General features: G+C 37.1%; 2 protein-coding genes across 39 annotated transcripts in view; both read left to right on the top strand.

Moving 5' to 3' along the window:
* The window catches only part of RIMS2 (regulating synaptic membrane exocytosis 2), a 603,997-nt gene that overhangs the window by 61,442 nt on the left and 520,212 nt on the right, over positions 1 to 22,343 (top strand). The window lies entirely within an intron of this gene.
* LOC131827695 (S-phase kinase-associated protein 1-like) lies at positions 9,178 to 10,269 on the top strand. The gene is made up of 2 exons (XM_059168661.1): positions 9,178 to 9,195; positions 9,328 to 10,269. The coding sequence occupies exons 1-2, from the start codon at positions 9,178 to 9,180 to the stop codon at positions 9,916 to 9,918; spliced, it is 609 nt and encodes a 202-aa protein (XP_059024644.1). The 3' UTR covers positions 9,919 to 10,269.

Genomic DNA, 22,343 nt, shown 5'->3' with positions numbered 1-22,343 from the left:
CCTAAATGTAGAAAGCAAATATTAATAGACCTGAAGGAATAATTGTAGTAATATAGTAAAAGTAGGGGACTTCAGTACCACACTTTTATTTTTTTATGTTTTTTTTAAAGATTTTATTTATTTATTTGTGAGAGAGAGAATGAGAGCGAGCACAGGCAGACAGAGTGGAAGGCAGAGTCAGAGGGAGAAGCAGGCTCCCTGCGGAACAAGGAGCCCGATGTGGGACTCGATCCCAGGACGCTGGGATCATGACCTGAGCCGAAGGCAGCTGCTTAACCAACTGAGCCACCCAGGCGTCCCAGTACCACACTTTTAATAATGGATAGATCATCCAGACAAAATTAATAAGGGGAATATTGGATTTAAACTACATGTTAGATCAGATGGACCTAAAGGACATTTATAGAACATTGCCTCCAACAGCAGCAGAATACACATTCTTCTCAAGGGCACATGAAACATTTTCCAGGATAGATCAAAATTTAGACTGTAAAACAAGACAGTAAATTTAAGAAAATTGAAATCATATCCAGCATTTTTTTTTTCTGTTTTTTGAGAGAGTACAAGAGTGAGTCCATGAGCAGGGGAGAGGGGCAGAGAGAGACAGAGAGAGAGAGAATCCCCAAATCCCAAGCAGACTCCTTGCTCAGCGTGGCTTGATCCCACGACCCTGAGATCATGACCTGAGCCAGAATCAAGAGTTGGATGCTTAACTGAGTGAGCCACCTAAGGTGCCCCTCAAGCATCTTTTCTAACTACAATGATAATGAACTGGAAATTATTTACAAGAAGAAAACTGGAAGAGTAGCAAAATGTGGAGATTAAACAATATGCTACTGAATAACAAAGGGATAAAAGAAAATCAAAAGGGAAATCAAATGAGTAAATGGAAATACAGCATACCACAACTTATGGGATGCAACCAAAGCATTTCTAAGAGGAAGTCCATACTGACAAATGCTTTCATTAAGAAAAAACAGAGCTCAAATAAAAAACTTTACTTAACACCTCAAGGAACCAGAAAAGAAGAGCAAACAAAGCCCAAAGTTAGTAGAAGGAAGAAATTAACATAGATCAAAGCAGAAAAAAAATGAAATAGAGACTAAAAATGTAATAGGAAAGTTCCATAAAACTAAGAGCCTTTTAAAAAATAGAGTAAAGAGGGGCACCCGGGTGGCTCAGTTGGTTAAGCGGCTGCCTTCGGCTCGGGTCATGGTTCCAGGGTCCTGGGATCGAGCCCCACATCGGGCTCTCAGCAGAGAGCCTGCTTCTCTCTCTGCCCCTCTCCCTGCCATTCTGCTTACTTGTGCTCTCTCTCTAGCTGTCAAATAAACAAATAAAATATTAAAAAAAAAATAGAGTAAAGAGACAAAGATGGCAGCATAGTAGGAGGACCCTAGGCTACCTTGTCCCTGGAACGTGGCTAGGTAAATATGAAATCATTCTGAATACTCAAGAAATTGACCTGAGGACTGATAGAAGAAGCTACACAACTAGAGAGAGAGAGGAGTCCTCTCTGAGGAAGGCAGGAACTGTGGAGAAAAGGTTTGGGGAAGTAGCAGATTTCGGGTGCTGTGGAGAGGAGGGAGGCCTGGTCATGAAGGAGGATGAGAAGGAGTGGAGTGTACAGAGACAGACACAAGCAGATCACTTTCCCAAAGCAGTTGGCTGGGAGAACAAGAGGGGCTGAATTTTTTGCAACCTATGGGGCTCGAAGACTAGAGTTTTAGAGGTCCCCAGGTTTGGCTGGCATAGAGTCCTGAAGGTGGTACCCTACTCCTGGAGAGGAGGCAGGCAAACAACCTTGGGGCAGACTGAATGATCTGAGGATCACCTAAGGGGCATGAGGCGAGAATGTCCATCCTTTTTGGAGCACATGTGTGAGAGGTGGCATTGCCTCTCTGGGGACAAAAGAACCCAGGGGTGCCATCTTCTTTGCTCACCCCTCAGCATAGGTTCGGAAGCACCTGCTGAGGGCAGCTAACAGTGAGGACACTAGCTGTTTAGCTTGCTTGCTGCAAATCCCATACCTCTCTTTTCTGGCTTGACTGCCTTTCTGGGTCAAAACTGCATTGTCTCAGTGTAGTGAGATCCTTTCCCAGAGGACCAGCCTACTCTACTGCCCATAGAGTTATGCAAGTCTTTAGTTCTAGTGGAAGAAGCATCCAGTCTCATTTAACAAGCAGATCAGAGCACACCTAGCTAAAACTTGCCACACTCTGGCCACAGTCCAAATACTACCTATACAAGCATGGAGAAACTCTGCAGATGACTGGCCTGAGGTCTAGAGCAGCTCAAACACAGCAACAGATGCTCACAGCACACACCAGAGACACTTCCTGAAGCACTAGGCCCTGGACATTATATGATCTCTTCTTCATAAAGCCATTACTCTCAGAAGCAGGAAGCATAACATGTAGAAGAAGACAGAGACCTAGACAAAATGCCAAGGCAGAGGATTCATCCCAAAGAAAGAACCAGAAAAGGCCATGGCCAGGGATCTAATCAAAACAGATATGTCACATGTGCCTGATCCATAATTTAAAGCAACAATCATAAGGGTACTACTAGCTAGGCTTGAGACAAAAGTGGTAGACAAAGAGAGACTCTTACTGCAGAGATAAAAGAGCTAAAAAACAATCAGGTCAAAATGAAAAATGCACCAACAGAGATTCAAAACCAACTGGATGTAATGACCACAAGGACGGAAGAAGCAGAGGAATGAATAAGTGATATAGACAATAGACTCATGGAAAAATAATGAAGCTGACAAAAGAGAAAAAGAACATTTTTAGATAATGAAAGTAGTGTTGGGAAACTCAGTGCCTCTATCAAATGTAATAACATTTGTATCATAGGAGTCCCAGAAGAAGAAGAAGAGAGAAAAGGGGGCAGAAGTTTTATTGGAAGAAATAGTAGCTGAAAACTTTCCTGATCTGGGAAAGGAAACAGACTTCCAAATTCGGGAGGCATAGAGAACTCCAAAAACAAAACAGGTCAACATCAAGACATATTGTAGTTAAATTTGTAAAAAAAAAAAAAAAAAAAAAAAAAAAAAAAAAAAAAATCCTAAAAGCAACAAGACAAGAAGCACCCAAGTTACAAGGGAAGACCTATAAGACTAGTTGCAGATCTCTCCACAGAAAGTTGGCAGGCCAGAAGAGAGTGGCATGATGTATTCAATTTCCTGAATGGTAAAAGTACCCTGTTTAGCAAGACTGTCATTCAGAATGGAAGGAAAGATAAGGAGTTTTCCAGACAAACAAAAACTAAAGGGTTCCTGACCACTAAACTAGCCTGCAAGAAATATTAGAGGGGACTCTTTGAAAGGGAAAGAAAGACCCAAAGGAGTAAAGACTAGACAGGAACAGAGAAAATCTCCAGTAATGACAAAACAAGTAACAAAATGTCACTAAATACATATCTGTCAATAATAACTGAATGTAAATGGACTAAATGTTATAATCAAAAGATAAGGATGTCAGAATGGATTAAAAAAAAACCGTCTATATACTGCCTACAAGATACTAATTTTATTATTTTACTTTATTTTTTAAAGACTTTATTTATTTTAGAGAGAGAGAGAGAGAGAGCACGCAAGCATAGATGGGGGTGGGGGCAGAGGGAGAAGCAGACTCCCCACTGAGCAGGGAGTCTTGAATCAAAGGCAGACGCTTAACCGACTGAGCCACCCAGGTGCCCCAAGTGACTCATTTTAGACCTAAAGACACCTGTAGATAGAAAGTGAGGGGATGGAGAACCATTTATCATGCTAATGGACATCAAAAGAAAGCCCAAGTAGCAATACTCCTATCAGACAAACTGGATTTTAAACCAGAGACTCTAACAAGAAATGAAGAAAGGCACAGTATCATATTGAAGGGATCTATCCATCAAGGAGATCAAACAACTGTAAATATTTATGCCCCCAACTTGGGAGCACCCAAATATATAAAACAATTAATAACAAACATAAGTGAATTCATTGATAATAATACAATAATAGTAGGGGACTATAACACTCCACTTATATTAGTGGACAGATTATCTAAGCAGAAAACCAACAAGGAAGCAATAACTTTGAATGACACACTGGAACACATGGACTTAACATATATTCAGAACACTTCATCCTAAAGCAGTGGAATACACATTCTTGTCAAGTGCACATGGGGCATTCTTCAGAATAGGTCACATATTAGGTCACAGACCAGGTCTTAACAAGTACAAAAAGACTAAGATCATACCAATACATCTTCTTTGACTATAGTGCTATGAAACTTGAAGTCAACCACAAGAAAAAGTTTGGAAAGACCACAAATTCATGGAGATTAAAGAACATTCTACTGAAGAATGAATGAGTCAATGAATGAATATTTCATTTTATTAAAGAAGAAATTAAAAAAATACGTGGAAACAAATGAAAATGAAAACTTAATGCTCCCGAACGTTTGGGATACAGCAAAAACAGCCATAAGAGGTGAATATATAGCAATACAGGCCTACTCAGGAAGCAAGAAAAGTCTCAAATAACCAACCTAATGTTAAATTTAAAGGAGCTAGAAAAAGAACAACAAACAAAGCCTAAAACCAGCAAAAGGGAAATAAAGATTAGAGCAAAAATAAATGATATGGAGGGGTGCCTATGTGGCTCAGTGGGTTAAAGCCTCTGCCTTTGGCTCAGGTCATGATTCTGGGGTCCGGGGTCCCGCATTGGGCTCTCTGCTCAGCGGGGAGCCTACTTCCTCCTCTCTTTCTGCCTACTTGTGATCTCTATCTGTCAAATAAATAAATAAAATCTTTAAAAAAAAAGAAATAAATGATATAGAAACTAAAAAAAAAAAATTAGAGCAGATCAGTGAAATCAGGAGCTGATTCTTTGAAAAAAGTCAATAAAATTGATAATCCCCCTAGACAGATTTATCAAAAAGAAGAGACAAAGGACCCAAGTAAATAAAATCACAAAGGGGAAAAGATAAGTAACAACCAACACCACACATATACAAATAATCATAAGAGAATATAATGAAAAATTATATACCACCAAATTGGACAATCTGGAAGAAATGGATAAAATCCTAGAAACATATAAACTACCAAAACTGAAATAGGAGGAAATAGAAAACTGGAACAGACCAAAAACCAGAAAAGAGATTGTTCTCCCAACACATGGAAGTCCAGAGCCAGATGGCTTCGTGGGTGAATTCTACTAAGCATTCAAAGAAGGGTTAATACCTATTCTTCTCAAATTATTCCAAGAAATAGAAATGGAAGGAAAACTTCCAAACTCATTCTATGAGGCTAGCATTACCCTGATTCTAAAATGAAAGACTCCACTAAAAAAGTGAACTATAAGCCAGTATCCCTGATGAACATGCATGCAAAAATTCTCAACAAAATACTAGCAAATAGAATCGAGCATACATTAAATGAACCATTCACCACGATCAGGTGGGATTTATTCCTGGACTGCAAGGGTGGTTCAGTATTTGCAAATCAATCAACTTGATATACCACATTAATAAAAGAAAAGATAGAACTATATGATCCTCTGAATAAATGCAGAAAAAGCATCTGACAAAATAGAGCGTCCATGCTTTTTTTTTAAAGTTTTTTTTTTTTTTTTCTTAATTTGACACAGAGAAAGATCACAAGTAAGCAGAGCAGCAGGCAGAGAGAGGGAGAGGCAGGCTTGCCACTGAGCAGAGAGCCCAATGAGGGGGCTCGATGCCAGGACCCTGAGATCATGACCTGAGCCAAAGGCAGAGGCTTAACCCACTGAGCCACCCAGGCGCCCCAGCATCCATTCTTGACAAAAAACTTTCAACAAAGTAGGGATAGAGGGAGCATATCTCAACATCATAAAGCTGATATACAAAAGACCCACAGCTAATATAATCCTGAATGGGGAAAAACTGAGAGATTTTCCTCTGTGGTCAGAAATAAGGCAGGGCACTGTTATTTAACATAGTACTGAACGTTCTAGCCTCAGCAATCAGACAGCAAAAAGAAAAGGCATCCAGATCTATAAGAAAGAAGTCAAACTTTCACTATTTGCAGATGACATGATAGTTTTTGTACAAAACCCAAAGGGCTCCACCAAAAAATTTCTAGAAGTGATACCAATTCAGTACAGTCTCAGGAAACAAAATCCATGTACAGAAATCTTGCATTTCTATACACCAGTAATGAAGCTGCAGGAAGAGAAATCAAGGAGTTAATCCCATTTATTGCACCCAAAACCATAAGATACCTAGGAATAAACCTAACCAAAGGAGTAAAAGATCTGTACTCTTTAAAACTATAGAACACTGGTGAGAGAAACTGAAGGGGACACAAAGAAATGGAAAGACATTCCATGCTCATGGATCGGGAGCACAAATATTGTTAAAATGTCTATATTACCCAAAGCAATCTACACACTTAATGCAACCCTATCAAAATACCACCAGCATTTTTCACAGAGGTAGAACAATCCGAAAGTTTGTTTGGAAACACAAAAGATCCTGAATAGTCAAAGCAACCTTGAAAAAGAAAAATGAAACTAGAGGCATTAGAATTCCAGACTTCAAGTTATATTCTAAAGCTGTAGTGATCAAGACAGTGTGGTACTGGCAAAAAAATAGATGCCTAGGTCAATGGAACAGAATTAAAAAAACCCAGAAATGAACCCAGAACAGTATGGTCAACTGATCTTTGACAGAGTATGGAAGAATATCCAATGGAAAAAAGACAGTCTCTTCAACAAATGGTGTTGGGAAAACTGGACAGCAACATGCAAAAGAATGAAATTGGACCACGTTTTTAGCCATACACAAAACTAAACTCAAAATGGATGAAAGATCAAAATGTGAGACAGGAAGCCATTAAAATCCTAGAGGAGAACATAGGTAGCAACCTCTTTGATATCAGCTGTAGCAACTTCTTACTTGATATGTCTCCTGAGAGAAGGGAAACAAAAGCAAGAATAAACTATTGGGACTTCATCAAGACAAAAATCTTCTGCACAGTGAAGGAAATAATCAAGGAAACTAAAAGGCAGTCTTTGGAATGGGAGAAGATATTTGCAAATGACATATCTAGTGAAGGGTTAGTATCCAAGATCTATAAAGAACTTATCAAACTCAACACCCCAAAACCAAATAATCTAGTTAAGAAAAGGGCAGAAGACATGAATAGACATTTTTCCAAAGAAGACAAACAGATGGCCAATAGACATATAAAAAGATGTTCAATAGCACGTAACATGAGGGAAATACAAGTAAAAACTACAATGAGATATACATTACACCAGTCAGAATGGTTAAAATTAATGATGGAGGAAACAACCACGGTGGAAGAAACAAACCAACTGTTGTTGAGGATGTGGTGGAAAGGGGAACCCTCTTCCACTGGTGATGGGAATGCAAACTGGTACAGCCACTGTGAAAAACAGTATGGAGATTCCTCAGAAAGTTAAAAATAGAACTACCCCATGATCTGGCAATTGTACTACTATGTATTTACTCAGAGGATACAAAAATACTTATTGGAAGGGACACATGTACCCTGATGTTTATAGCAGCATTATCAACAATAGCCAAATTATGGAAAGAGTCCAAATGTCCATCAAGTGAGGAATGGATAAAGAAGTGGTATGTATGTATATATGTATGGACTATTACTCAGGTATAAAAAATGAAATCTTCCCATTTACTATGATGTGGATGGAGCTAGAGAGAGTGAAATAAGTAAGTTAGAGAAAGATAAATATCTTACAATTTCACTCATATGTGGAATTTAAGAAACAAAACTGGTGAACATAGGAGGAAAAAAAAGACAGACAAATCAGAAAACAGACTCAACTACAGAGAGAAAACTAAGGGTTGCTGGATGGGAGGGGGGTGGAGGGAGGGGTGAAGTAGGTGAAGGGGATTAAAGAGAGCACTTGTGATGAGCACTGGGTGTTGTACGTAAGTGATGAGTCACTAAATTCTACACCTAAAACTAATATTATACTGTATGGTAACTAAGTGGAATTTAAAGAAAAACTTGGAAAAAAATAGACAAAACTTTAGCTAGACACCCTAAAAAATGTAAAAAGGACTCATAGTAAAATTGAAAATGAAAAGAAGGTATTTCAAGTGGTACCATGTAGAGGATCATTAGAGACTACTATGAACAAGCATAAGCTAAGAAGTTGATAACCTAGAAGTAATGGATAAATTCCTAGAAATATGCAAACTACCAAGATTGAATCATCAAGAAATAAAAATCTGAATAGATAGGAGATTGAATCAATAATAAACCCCCAACAAACAAAAGTTCAAAACTGATGAATTCTACTGAAGTTTTAAAGAAATAATACCAATCCTTTAAAAAAAAAAACACAATCCTTAACTTCTTCCAAAAATTGAAGAGGAGGGAGTACTTCCAACTTTCTGTGAGGCCACCCTTATCCAGATATCAAAACCAGAAGGACATACTACGAGGAAAAAAAATTATTGGCTGATACTCCTGATGAACACAGATGCAAAAATTCTCAACAAAATATCACTACACTGAATTCAACGGTGCATTAAAAGGATCATACAGCATGAGAAAGTGGGATGTCTTCAAGGCATGCAGGGATGATTCTGTATCTTCAACAAATGTAATTCACCCCATTGACAAAAGAAAGGATAAAAATCATGATCTTATCAGTAGATACAGGAAAGACATTTGATGAAATTTAATATCCATTCATGATACAAACTCAACAAACTGGGTATACAGGAAACATGCTTCCCCAGAATAAAAATCATATATGACAAGCCCACAGCTAATGTTATATCCTCAGTGGTGGCTTTCAGCTTTTCACCTAAGATCAGGAAGAAGACAAGGATGCCAACTCTGTATGTTTATTTAACAAAGTACTGGAAATCCTAGGCGGGGTAGTTAGGCTAAGGAAAAGAATTAAAAGTCATCCAAATCAGAAGGGAAGGAGTAAAACTGTCTTTCCTTAAAAATGACATCACATTATAAATAGAAAAGATCCATGAAAAAAACTGTTAGAACTGATTAATTCAGTAAAGTTGTGGATACAAAATCAACGTATAAAAAACTCTTATGTTTCTATATCCTAATAAACTATCAGAAAGAGGAATTAAGAAAATAATTCTATTTACAACTGCATCAAAAAGAATAAAATACCTAGGCATGAATTTGACCAAGGAGGTGAGAGATCTGTACACTGTAAACTAACACATTAATTAAAACATCGAAGGAGACACAAATAAATGGAAAGCTATTTTGTGCTCATGGATTAAAAGAGTTTATTTTCTTAAAATGTCTATACTATCCAGGTAGTGGCCTTGTTCTCCGCTCTTCTCCCCACGTCCCGGAGGCCGCTGTGTTTTTTGTCAGCTTCCGACCGGCAGTCGGCCTGAGACCGAGCCTTTAATTAAGTTGTCTTTAATTAAGTTGCAGAGTTCCGATGGAGAGATATTTGAAGTTGATGTTGAAATCGCCCAACAGTCTATGACTATCAAGACCATGTTGGAAGATTTGGGAATGGACGATGAAGGAGATGATGATCCAGTTCCTCTACCAAATGTTAATGCAGCAATATTAAAAAAGGTCATTCAGTGGTGCAACCACCACAAGGATGACCCCCCTCTTCCTGAGGATGATGAGAACAAAGAAAAGTGGACAGATGAGATCCCTGTTTGGGACCAAGAATTCCTGAAAGTTGACCAAGGAACACTGTTTGAACTTACTCTGGCTGTGAACTACTTAGACATCAAAGGTTTGCTTGATGTTACACGCAAGACTGTTGCCAGTATGATCAAGGGGAAAACTCCTGAGGAGATCCCCAAGACCTTCAATATCAAAAATGACTTTACTGAAGAAGAGGAAGCCCAGATACGCAAAGAGAACCAGTGGTGTGAAGAGAAGTGAAATGTTATGCCTGACACTGTAACACTGTAAGGATTGTTCCAAATACTAGTTGCACTGCTCTGTTTATAATTGTTAATATTGGACAAACAGTAGACAAATGGCAGCAGCGAATCAGTTGTTTAAGCAGAATATTGTCCTCCTTGCATGTGTAGTTTGAGAACAGATTCCAAACTTATGGCTGAGTTTCTTCTAGGACGATCAAAAGTTTTTTTTCTTTGCACTAAATAAACCTGAACTGTGAATTCTTTGTAGAAGGTGGCATTTTGGGCTTTCCCTCTCTTTGTAAAGCGATTTCTGCCTAGTTTATTGTCTAGTTACTTTAGTTTAATGACCTTTTAAAAGTGATTAAACTAAAGTTAACTAGACATTAAACTGGCATTGTAAATAAAACAAGTTGAAAAAGTTTTCTGAAATAGAATTAACAATGTATTATCTTTATTCATGAGTTGGAAACTAGAAAAAGGCTACTTGAGGTAAATGTTTTGAGTGGGATTATTAGGGTGTCTTCCAGCTTCCTGGAGTCAAGGAGTACCACTGGTATTGATTAGCCTGTATGTAGCAGGGCTCCCTTAATTGGATCTAAGGACTTGTTTTTGCATTTTTAATTATCAGCTTTGAATATGTTGGCTAGAGACTCAGTTACTACTAAATTTGTGGTTTGGGGGGGAAATGTAACTAGCCAGTCTGTTAGCTTTTCGATTAAAAAAAGACCAAAAAAAATAAATGTCTATACTATCCAAATGCACTTATAGATTCAGTGTAATCTCTATCAAAATTCCAATGGCGTTTTTCACAGAAATAGAACATAGTCCTAAAATATGTATGGAACCATAAAAATAGCCTAAACAATCTTGAGAAAGAACAGCGCTCCAAATGATCATACTTTCTGATTTCAAATTATGTTACAAAAGGAGTAATCAAAACAGTATGGTATTGGCATAAAAACAAACACACAGATCAATTAAACAGAATAGAGAGCCTCAAAATAAGCCCATGTGTATATGGTCAATTAATTTACAAGAGAGGAGCCAAGAGTCTGTTGGGAAGGGAAGCATAGTCAGTTCAATAAATAGTGTTGGGAAGACTACATTTATTATGTGAAATAATGAATTTGGTCTCCTGTCTTATACTATGCACAAAAGCAACTCAAAATGTATTGAAGATTTGAACATAAGACCTGAAACCATAAAAGGTGAAGAAAACATAGATGGTAAGCTCCTTGACATTTATCTTTGTGATGATGTTTTGGATATGATACCAAACCACAAGCAATAAAATTAAAAATAAACAAGTTGGGACTACATCAAAGTAAGAAGATTCTGCACAGCAAAAGAAACAATGAAAATGAAAAAGCAACCTTCAGAATGGGAGAAAATGCTTGCAGATATATTAGATAAGGTGTAAGTGTTCAAAGTGTATAAGGAACTCATATAACTCAATAACAAGAGTGCAAACAGTCTGATTAAAAAATGGAGAGAGGAATTAAGAAGACCTACAAATGACCAACATGTCTATGAAAAGGTGCCCAATATCGCTAATCACCAGAGAGATGCAAATCAAAACCCTAGCGGATATTACCTCCTACCTGTTAGAGTGGCTGTCTTCGAAAAGAAGAGAGCTCTCTCTTGCCTTATGTAGTCCTCTAATATGTCCATGTTTTAATCTCTGGACTCTGAGTATGTGAATGCATTACCTTCTATGGCAAAAAGGACTTTGCAGATGAGATTAAGTTAAGAATCTTGAGATGGAAAAAGTATCCTGGATTGATCAGATGGACCCAGTGATACAAATATTATTAGCAGCGGAAGACAGAGGGAGACTGTACTGTTGAAGAAAATGTGATGGGTGAAGCCAAGTGCTGTGCTGCTTGCTTTGAAGATGGAGTTAGGGACCATGAACCAAGGAATGGAAGGACTACAGCTCTAGGAGCTAGAAAAGGAAAGGGAATGGATTTTCCCTTAGAATCTGCAGAGAGAGGACACCCCTGATGACACCTTGATTTCAGCCCAGTGCAATTTATTTAGAGCTTTTGACATCTAGCCCTGTAAGAGAATAAAAGTGTGTTGTTTTAAGCCCCCCGTCTGCCTAAGAAGATAAGAGATAACACGTGGTGATGGTTGTGGATATGCAGAAAAGGGAACTCTTGTGTACTGTTGGTTGGAATGGAGCTTAGTTCAGCTATTATGGAAACAGTATGGAGGTTTCCCAATAGACCAAAAGAAGAATTATCATGATTCAGCGTATGGATATATACATCCAAAGGATAAGAAAACAGGATAGTGAAGAGATAACCTGCACTGCTCCCAATTTTATTGCAGCCTTATTTACAATAGCCAGGATATGGAAATAATCTAAGTGCCCATTTATGGATGAGCGAATAAAGAAGTTGTAGTGTGTGTGTGTCTGTGTGTGTGTGTATACACACAATGGAGTATTATTCAGTCATGAGAAAGAAGGAAATCCTGCCTTCTGTGACTACATGATGAACCTTTAGGTCATAATGCTAAGTGAGATAAGTCAGACCTAGAAAGACAACTGCTGTATGATATCATTTATATGTGGAATCTAAAAAGGCTGAACTCTTAGAAACACAGAGTACCATGGTGGTTACTTGGACCAGGGGGTGGTGAAATTGGGGAAATGGTAGAGTAAAAACTTGCAAATAGAAGAGTAAGTTCTGGAGATCTAATGCACAGTGTAGTGATTATGGTCAGCAATATTTGTATTATATAGGCTTAAGTTACCGAGAGATTGGATGTTAAGTATTTTCAAAAAAGAACATATTTTTCAAAAAAAGTATTTTCAAGGGGCCCCTGGGTGGCACAGTGGGTTAAGCCTCTGTCTTTGGCTCAGGTCATGATCCCAGGGTCCTGGGATGGAGCCCCACATCACGTTCCTGCTCAGCAGGGAGCCCGTTTTTCTCTCGCTCTCTGCCTGCCTCTCTGCCTACTTCTGCCTACTTGTGATCTCTCTCTGTGTGTCAAATAAATAAAAGAAAATAAAATATTTTCAAAAAATTACTACACTAAGGTAGTAATCATATGGTAATATATAAATGTGTCAAATCAACATGTTGTACACCTTAAAAGTTCACAATGTTATATGTTAATTATATCTCAATAATAAAGCCTGACCAAAGATAATGAGAGGTTGTTGTTTTGGTCACCTATCTGCTACTACAGGTTACTTTCAGTATTTCTCTGTTACAATACCATGTTGCAGTGAACATGCTTGTATATTTTGGATTGTAGGGCATTTGCATCTCTTCTAGGTTTTTCTAAATTGATATTTCTGCAATTTATCTTTGAACTAATTTTTTTCTTTTACAAAAAATTTTTGGGAAAAAAACCCCTTTTTGGTAAAAGTTATTGTAATGTCCTACTAAAATAACAAGTCAGTTGACTAGGGACAGTTTCTAAATATCAAAATTGTTGAAGATATTAGTACCATATAAATTTTATTTTATAAAATACTTATCTAAATTTATATTTTTAGTTTTGTTAACTTGTTTATTACTGAAATTTGACTGTGAGTAAATTTGCTATTTCATTTAGATATTCACCAGTTTATGTGACAGCTAATAATACCATGTAGGCCTTTAAAAATTTTTGTATTGTGGTGTATTTGCCTAATCATGAACTGGATTGAGTAGGTTTTGGTAAGTTACTAGGTAGTGAATTAGTTCTGCTTATAAATGTAAATGTCTGACTTATTTTGATAAATTTAAATATGACCTCAATTTGAATTTCATTTAATTTGTTATGTAGTTACTGATTCTTATTATTTTCTAATAAATTTAAAAAACCCTATGCAATCATTTTTTTTCATTTTGCTACTGTCTTTATTGTATCCATTTTTCAAAGATACAGCTTACACATTGCCAAATATTAATAAATTTATAGTAATTACATCACTAATTTATTGAAATCTCTTGGAAATAATTTTTTATTAATACAGAATATGAAAATGATAAATAAAAGTTAGCTCCTTGTAGTATTAATCTTAATGTATTTCTGTAGCAGGGTTGTGTACAGGAAATATTAAAGAAATTAAGAACCATTTGGATCTGCAAAGAATTATAAAACAATGTAGCAGAAATTAAAATTGATTCTAAATTTTGGCAGTGGAGAATGATCAAATAGATAAGGAACATATGTTTATTTACTCAGTCAAGCATTTTAAATAAAATCAGGTCAACAGTATTGGTAGGAAAGAAGTGCTAATTAATAGAGCATAAGAAACAAAGACCACATTTTTTTAACGACAGAGTTTTAGCTGCATATAAAATTCTAGTTCTCTGATAGCCTGAGAGAACACACGTAAGAGCACATGCCTTTCTGCTCTCATGCATGATGTAGCCAACTGCCATCAGCCTTTTTTCCTTTCTGGCATAGCACATTATTTTGTGTTGGCCTTATTTCCTCTTATATGCCTGTTTCTGCTTTCCCTTCTGGCTCTGACTTCATTTAGCCTCCTGCTTCAGGTTCTACTTGTTTTCCTGGCTCTGGCTGTGTTTATCTTCCATTCTCTGCTTCCTGTGTCCGCCCAGAAGGTCCCGCACCTCCTGCCTCTCTCAAGTTCATTTCCTTTCCTCTGCTCAATGGTTGTAGTTACCTTCTGGCCCTAATAAACCTCCCTCTTCTGACTTATGCACCCAGAATTACAATGATTTGAAACCTCTAGGGTGACCCAGCAACCTGTCACATCTGCATGCATTGTGGGTGATTATAAAGGCACGTCATGTGACTTGGCTATTTTTAAGTCTTAACCTGCTCTCTGAAACTTGAGGAATATTCTTAACGTCATGGGGAACTCAGAAGATAGAGATTTGTCCTGAGGTTATAAGGTTTAATCTATCTGTAGTTACTCTTAGAAGAGTATTTCAAACTGGGTTTTGAAATCAATTAAGTGGAATTTTAACGAGCAATTAAGAGTAAAGATGTAAATGGAGAAGAGGATATTATTGTGCATTGTCCTTTGTAAGTATTGTTTGATGAAATTTTATTGTGTGCATTTATATAAATATATGTAAATATATACTCTATGTAAAATGTATTATTGTGGATCAAGTCAAAAAACATTTGAATGTCATTGCATAGAAATTTACTTTCAGATGATACTAATTCAAAGAGATCATTCCAGGGGTACCTGGGTGGCTCAGTCGGTTAGGTAATCAACACTCATCTCAGGGTGTCCGGGTCTTGATCTCAGGGTGGTGAGTTTGAGCCCTGTAAAGACCTCCATGCCTGGAGCCTACCAAAAAAAAAAAAAAAAAAAAAAAAAAAAAGGTCAAAAGAGATCATGCCACATGGTTGTGATCAACTTTAGAAGCATATATAAAAAACCTTGAAAGACTTGGTGTGAGCTACATCAAATTTAGTAGAATACCTTGAATTCTTTTTTTAAAATTTATTTTTAAATTTATTTTTTATTAATTATTTTTATTAATGTATAGTGTATTATTTGCCCCAGGGGTACAGGTCTGTGTATCGTCAGGCTTACACATTTCCCAGCACTGACCATATCACATAACCTCCCCAGTGTCTGTAACCCTATCACCCTCTCCCTACCCCCCTTCCCCCCCAGCAACCCTGTTTGTTTTGTGAGATTGAGTCTCTTATGAATACTTTGAATTCTATCACAACCTTTGCATGAGTCCCAGAACATTACCCAGAGGTGCCCGACTTAACACTTCATCTGGTGAAGCCACTGTGAAAACTGGGATTCTAAAGTGTAATTCAGCAGCATCTGGGCATTTGAAGCTCTGTTGCAGCTCTTCTGGTCTTAACGCTATGTTGGAAGTGATTAGGCTAAGAGGATTGCCCTGAAAGATATGTAGATATTGAAGTCCTTACTCATCTTCCTATTGAAATCCTTTTTTTTTTTTTAAAGATTTATTTATTTATCTTAGAGTGAGAAAGAGTGAGAGTGAGCACAGGGAGGAGTAGAGGGAGAGGGAGAGAGAAACTTCAGCAGACTGTGCACTGAGCATGGAGCCCAACATGGGGCTTGATCTTGACCCTGAGATCCTGACCTGAGCCAAAATGAGGAGTCGGTTGCTTGACCTACTGCACCACTGAGGGGCTCCCTTATTGAAATCTTAGAGAAATTGAATTCATTGAGATAATAATTTTTTGTTTGTTTTTGTTTTTTTGCTTTTTGTGTTTTGTTCAGACTTAGGGAAGGACAGCTGAAACACAAGAATGTTCTCAAAGGCATATTAAAACTCCTTTTCCCTCTCTTCCTTTTTTTTTTTTTTTCTTTAAAAACAAGTACCACTGCTACTACCGATTATTGAGTACTTAAGATGTGAACCAAGACTTTTCTGTCTGTATTTCATTAAAAGGTCAACTTTGGGAAGTAAATATTATTTTAATTCCCATTTTTATAAATGAGGACTCTGGTTCAAGAGAGAGGAGGGCGTTGTCCATGGTATCATAGGTAGTGTGAAATCAGGGTGTAAACCCAGTGTTTCTGACTTGATTTGCATTCTTAAATCATGGTGATTATGGGAACCCTTTTTTCCTCTCAAGTTTTATTTATTTATTTAGTAATAAAGATTTTATTTATTTGAGAGAGAGAGAGTGAGTGAACTAGAGAGAGCATGAAGGGAGGAGGGAAAGGAAGAAGTGGACTCACCTGCTGAGCAGGGAGCTCCACACGGTTCTCGATCTCAGGACCCTGGAACCATGACCTGAGCCGAAGGCAGACACTTAACTGACTGAGCCACCCAGGCTCCCCTCTCTCAAGTTCTAGAAATCTGATCTATAAAAAGACAGATCACCAGAATATACCTAAGTGCAGCTGATGTTTGAACAACACAGGTTTGAACTGTGGGGGTCCACTTATATGCAGATTTTTCCCCATAAATACGGGATAGTACTGTAAATGTATTTTCCAAATAATAATTTCATTTCTCTAGCTCGCTGTAAGAATATAGTATATAATAACATACAAAAGGTGTGTTAACTGACTGTATGTTATTGCTAAGGCTTCTAGTCAACAGTAGGCTATTGGTTAAGTTTCTGGGGAGTCACAAGTTGCACACTGATTTTTGACTGTTGTCGGGCTGACCACCCTTAAGCCCATGTTGTTTCAGGCTCAACTGTAATTTTATTTTTTCCCTTACAGTGAGTTAATTTTTGTGCTATCATCGACCAAAACACGCATTTTTTTTCACCGCTGTTGATTTGTGATACTATTCTGTATGTTTTGTTTGTTTGTTTTAATTACTGTGGCTAAAACTTCAGTGATCCTTAGAAGTGGGTTCCTTTTTACATTTAGTACCAACTTTGTCTATTTTGTATTTTATTGATCATTATTTTCTTCTTTATGATTCTTTTCTCTTAGGCATTGAGAAAAGTTCCTCTTACACCCTTGTGCGGAAAGTCATCTGATGATGTTTATTTAATGTGATAAGTCTGCCTAGAGGTAGAGTTCTGAACTTGGTAGCCTCTAGTCCCTTCCTTTTTTTTTTTTTTTTTTAACTTAAAATCTGGTTTAGTTTTCCTGCCTCGAACAAGGAAATGAGTCAACATTTATTGGGAGCCCATTGTGTGCCACTCATTGAATGATGTGTTGCATAATATTGCAAACATATAGAAAAATGTAGATAGTAAACATGTGCCATGCATTTTCCCATTACCTTATGTAATCTGAACTATCACTTTATGAGGTAGCTATTATAGTGTCCATTTTTACAAATGACTTATAAAATGGTTAAGTAACTTGCCAAGTAGTAAGTGAGCATTGGTTCCCGTGGACCCGTCTGCTTGACTCCAAAGCCCATACTCTTCCATATAAAATGTGACAAAATTAAATTGGGAGATCATGTTGTTTCTTTCTTAACCTCCAATATGTCATATTAAATCCCCTTAAGATCTTCATTTTTTTTTTTTTTTTTTAAGATCTTCATTTTCTGTCAGAGTGTCTTATGGACAGCATGAGAGATTTAGTGTTTTGATTCTTTTTCATTTTTTTTTTCTGAAAAATCTCATTATTTTAAGTGCTCTCATATGTTGTGACAGCAGGTTCCTTTGTCAGCCATCCTGTTCAGAATAAATAACCTGGGCTGTGCCAGCATGATTTATTGCTGCTACTTCCTTTCTTTATGTTTGGAGTAATTTTATCATCAAAGGATATAAAGTATTTTAGACATGGGCAAATGCTTGAGCAACTAAAGCGGTTCACCTGGCTGTTTGGCTAACTGCCCCGTGGACAGTGCTCCAGTGGATGGCAGAGAAAAGAAAAAAGAATAAATACATCTCCTCACCCAAGATCTGTACAAAATCACATCCCCATTTCTCTTCTAACGACCCCTACCGAGAACTGCCATAACATTTCAAATCATCAGCAAATTTATACATACGATTCCTTGAGCAACTCTGTCATTGTGATGAGGGCAGAAAAACTTGTTGAGCAAAAGTCCCCTTGCTGAACAGGTGGTGTTAACTGTAAATCTCTTCCGGGGGACTTTCAAAATGTGTAAGATTGTTTAATTTTTAAACCCTTATAAGCATAGGGTACACCGGATGTTTCTTCTTTGTTAAACCAGATGATATCTTGAAAATATCATATACACTTAGTTATGAAAATGTATAATTACGTTAGGGAAAATTTGAAAAGACAGAGGCGGGAAGCATAAAATCACCCACAATCTTGCCACTCTTATAAAAATAGTATTGATATTTTGATGTATTTTGTGCACATCTTTAAAAAAATCTCTACATTTGAAATAAAAAACGTTAGAGCTAGTCTCCCAGATAATGTCTTAACACCTCTTCTGGACCCAACACTATGTGATTTACCAGTGTTGATGCTGAGAAATTTCAAAATGTGTCTATTTGTGTCATTGTGTGTATTCACTTAATCAGATACAGATACATTTCTAATGTGGACTGACTTGTTTTGTTTATGCTGAATTATTAATTCTTATGATCAACTATGGAAAAATAGTTTTTCATTTTTCACAATTTACTTGGTTTCTCAATTGTAAAAAGTAATGACCCTATTTTTTGTGAATACTTCTTAGATTTTTGAGGATGTGTTTTTCTCTATAAAGCTCTAGAAATAAGTGATAGTTTTTTTTTAAAAGATTTTATTTATTTATTTGACAGAGAGAAATCACAAGTAGATGGAGAGGCAGGCAGAGAGAGAGAGAGGGAAGCAGGCTCTCCGCTGAGCAGAGAGCCCGATGCGGGACTCGATCCCAGGACTCTGAGATCATGACCTGAGCCGAAGGCAGCGGCTTAACCCACTGAGCCACCCAGGCACCCATAGTTTTTAATTAATTAATTAATTAATTAATTTTTTGCTTGCTTTTAATGGTGAACTCCAGGTCACAACACATTAACTGTCAGTTCAACTACACCAAGGTTTGTGGAGACAATGGCTTCTGTGCCCAAGCAGGTTGCAAATAAATTTCTAATGGAACCTGGCATCACCCTGAAGGAATTCTAACTTTACACTGTTGGGGTAGTATACCAAGATTGCTTCAGAGTAGACTAACTTTACACAGCACAATGATAATTTTTTTTTTTTTTTAAGTGTTTGATGCTATGGCAAATCACCAGCATTTTTAGATTGCCCCCCTCTCTCTCTATATAGATCAATTACTGTTGGCTTTTCTGATAGCACAGTTCCTTAAGTGGTTGTATTCTATCATATAGTTTAGGTAGTAGAGAGACATTTTTGGTCTTATTTTTGCAACTGCATAAATATAACCAAACTAGATAGAGGTCTCAACTACCCACCCATTCTTCCTGATGTTTTTTGAATGTTTACTAGGTGCCCAGCATTGTTCAAAATTCTTGGGTCCCCTAGATGAATAAGATATAATCCCTGTTTCAGGGGACTCACTTACATGAAATTATCAGGACATTATGTATGGAATTTGGTTAATATTTTTGGTTATAGTAGTTTAGTATTTTTATTTAAATTTTATTCAATTATTTTCAAATATTATACAAAAGTTACAAAAAATTTGGCATGAAAATTTCTTTTCCAGACTTTTCCTATTCACATATTATTATCCCCTCCTTAGGAGAATATATTCACAGAAATGAAATATAAATATTTTAAAGTTGGATAATTAAATATTTTGAATTTAATTTTGAAAGGAAGTTCAGTTTTGAAAAGGGTACTTCCACTTACTGTGTATGTGCACTATTCAATCTTTTAAAATGTTTTTTATCCAGCATTAACGCAATTTTGCTAATTACAAACGGAGGCTGAATTAAATAAGTTGCTCATGATTATAAAAATACTAGGTAACATAGATAAGAAATAGGATCTAGGTCTGTCTAAATTCTCCTGAGCCCATTTTCCTTTCACTAGCTATTTTATACAAAACTAATGCTCTGGAATTTCAGTTGAGTTACTTTAAAAGTTTGTTAATTGGGGGCGCCTGGGTGGCTCAGTGGGTTAAAGCCTCTGCCTTCAGCTCAGGTCGTGATCCCAGGGTCCTGGATCAAGCCCCGCATTGGGCTCTCTACTCAGTGGGGAGCCTGCTTCCTCCTCTCCCTCTGCCTACTTGTGATCTCTGTCAAATAAATAAATAAAATCTTAAAAAAAAAAGTTTGTTAATTGATTTTCCCTCAGAAAATGGTTAGGAAAAATATCTTTACTCCAAACTGAGTAAGGTTGAGTAACTAGTGAAAGAAATTTGAGAAAAGATATATGAAGAAAAGATGACAGTTTTTAAATGATGCACTCAAGTATTTAGTTGCTCATGTTAATATAAAAGGAGATTTAAAAACCACTTGGTCTCGGGCGCCTGGGTGGCTCAGTGGTTAAGCCGCTGCCTTCGGCTCAGGTCATGATCTCAGGGTCCTGGGATCGAGTCCCGCATCGGGCTCTCTGCTCAGCAGGGAGCCTGCTTCCTCCTCTCTCTCTCTCTGCCTGCCTCTCTGCCTACTTGTGATTTCTCTCTGTCAAATAAATAAATAAAAATCTTTAAAAAAAAAATCACTTGGTCTTGAATTTACTTTCCTTTTTGGATATCTATCTATCTATGTATAACTTAGAAAAAAATTAAGCTTGTATTCTCTTTGAGCAAATATCATCTGGTATTGAAGGGACATCTTTGGTGTTAGGGGGAAAATAATTTGACATTGAAAAGTTGCCACATATGTAATCCAGATGGATTATGTAACATTTGTGGACTAACTCTAATATAGAAAGGATTTCAGCATTCATTGATAACCACTTTATTGACTTTACAGTTTGATCAGTGTTCTCTTCCATTATTCATAAGTATTCCAAATATTTGTGAGTGGCTCTTTCCCACAGGCAAAGGTAGTGACAGCTAGAATTTAAGAGCCGTGGGTTTCTAAAACACCGATCTATTTGCTGTGAGTAAAATGCCAAAAAAATTAGTCCATTATAGATGTATGCAAATGTTAAAATAAACGGCTCTAAATAGGAAATTATCTGGTTGTTAATGAAAATGTTCATATTTCCCCCCAATATGTCCAGATATTTACATAGACCTTGTGGCAGAAAGGTGCATGGCCCTTTTGAGGAACTAAAAGAGAACCAGAGTGATTGAAGTCAGATTAAGAGGGGATCCTGAATAAATCGGGGCAGATGGTAGTAATAGCTTTAAGAACCAAAGGTGGAGGTAGATGCCCTGAGAAGGTGTTTGTCCTCTGGTCTGACTTACTATTTCATTTTACATTTACAATAAAGAGTAGAAATCTTTCACTATGTAATCTGTTTTCTTTGCCTTTTCTCCCCATTTTTGTAGTTCTGCTATTATAAGTGTTTGGTGGCTTGGTTTAATTTTAATCTTTTCGCAATATCCTCAGCCTCCTCTTTCTTTAGATATTGGTTTCTATAAATGTTTGGTGGCTTGGTTTAATTTTAATCTTTTCATAATATCCTCAGCCTCCTCTTTCTTTAGAATTGGTTCCCTAACAGTAACATAGTCTGTGATATAGCTGGGCTAGATCGTTGGGGAGCACAGTTCTTTTCTCTTGAGTGAGTTAGATTACCCAGAGCAAAATCTTCCAGACTTTGAGCTAGAGGGCATAGTCTGGCAGCTAGTGAGCCGGGGACCATGTTGGGGAAAAAGCTAGAGTCTTAATATTCATTATGTAAGACTTCATTTAATTTCTGTGTTTAGTGTATTACCCCTGTTGGGTATCTGCCTGGTCTCCCCTAGGTTAGTCATTCCATGTTACCTTCTTCAGAGAAGATGCTTGTTAAGCTTCTGTGGAGGCTGGGGAGAGGCATGGAGTGAATGAGCGAATCTGGGTCCTATTGTTTGTGAAGATCCTTTCAACTTGTTTTTAGTCTCACTTTAACACTCTATTTCTAGAGATACCTGGTTCTGCCAATTCTGGAGCCTTTGGGGATTCTATGATGTTAATTTGCCTCTTCTCTTCATTGCCTTAAGATTCAGCTTTTCAGGACTGTTGCCTGAA

This window comes from Mustela lutreola, chromosome 3 (genome assembly GCF_030435805.1).
Source record: "Mustela lutreola isolate mMusLut2 chromosome 3, mMusLut2.pri, whole genome shotgun sequence".
Lineage (NCBI taxonomy): Eukaryota > Metazoa > Chordata > Mammalia > Carnivora > Mustelidae > Mustela > Mustela lutreola.
The sequence above is the reverse complement of the archived record's forward strand: the minus strand, read 5'-3'. Positions and strand labels throughout refer to the sequence as shown.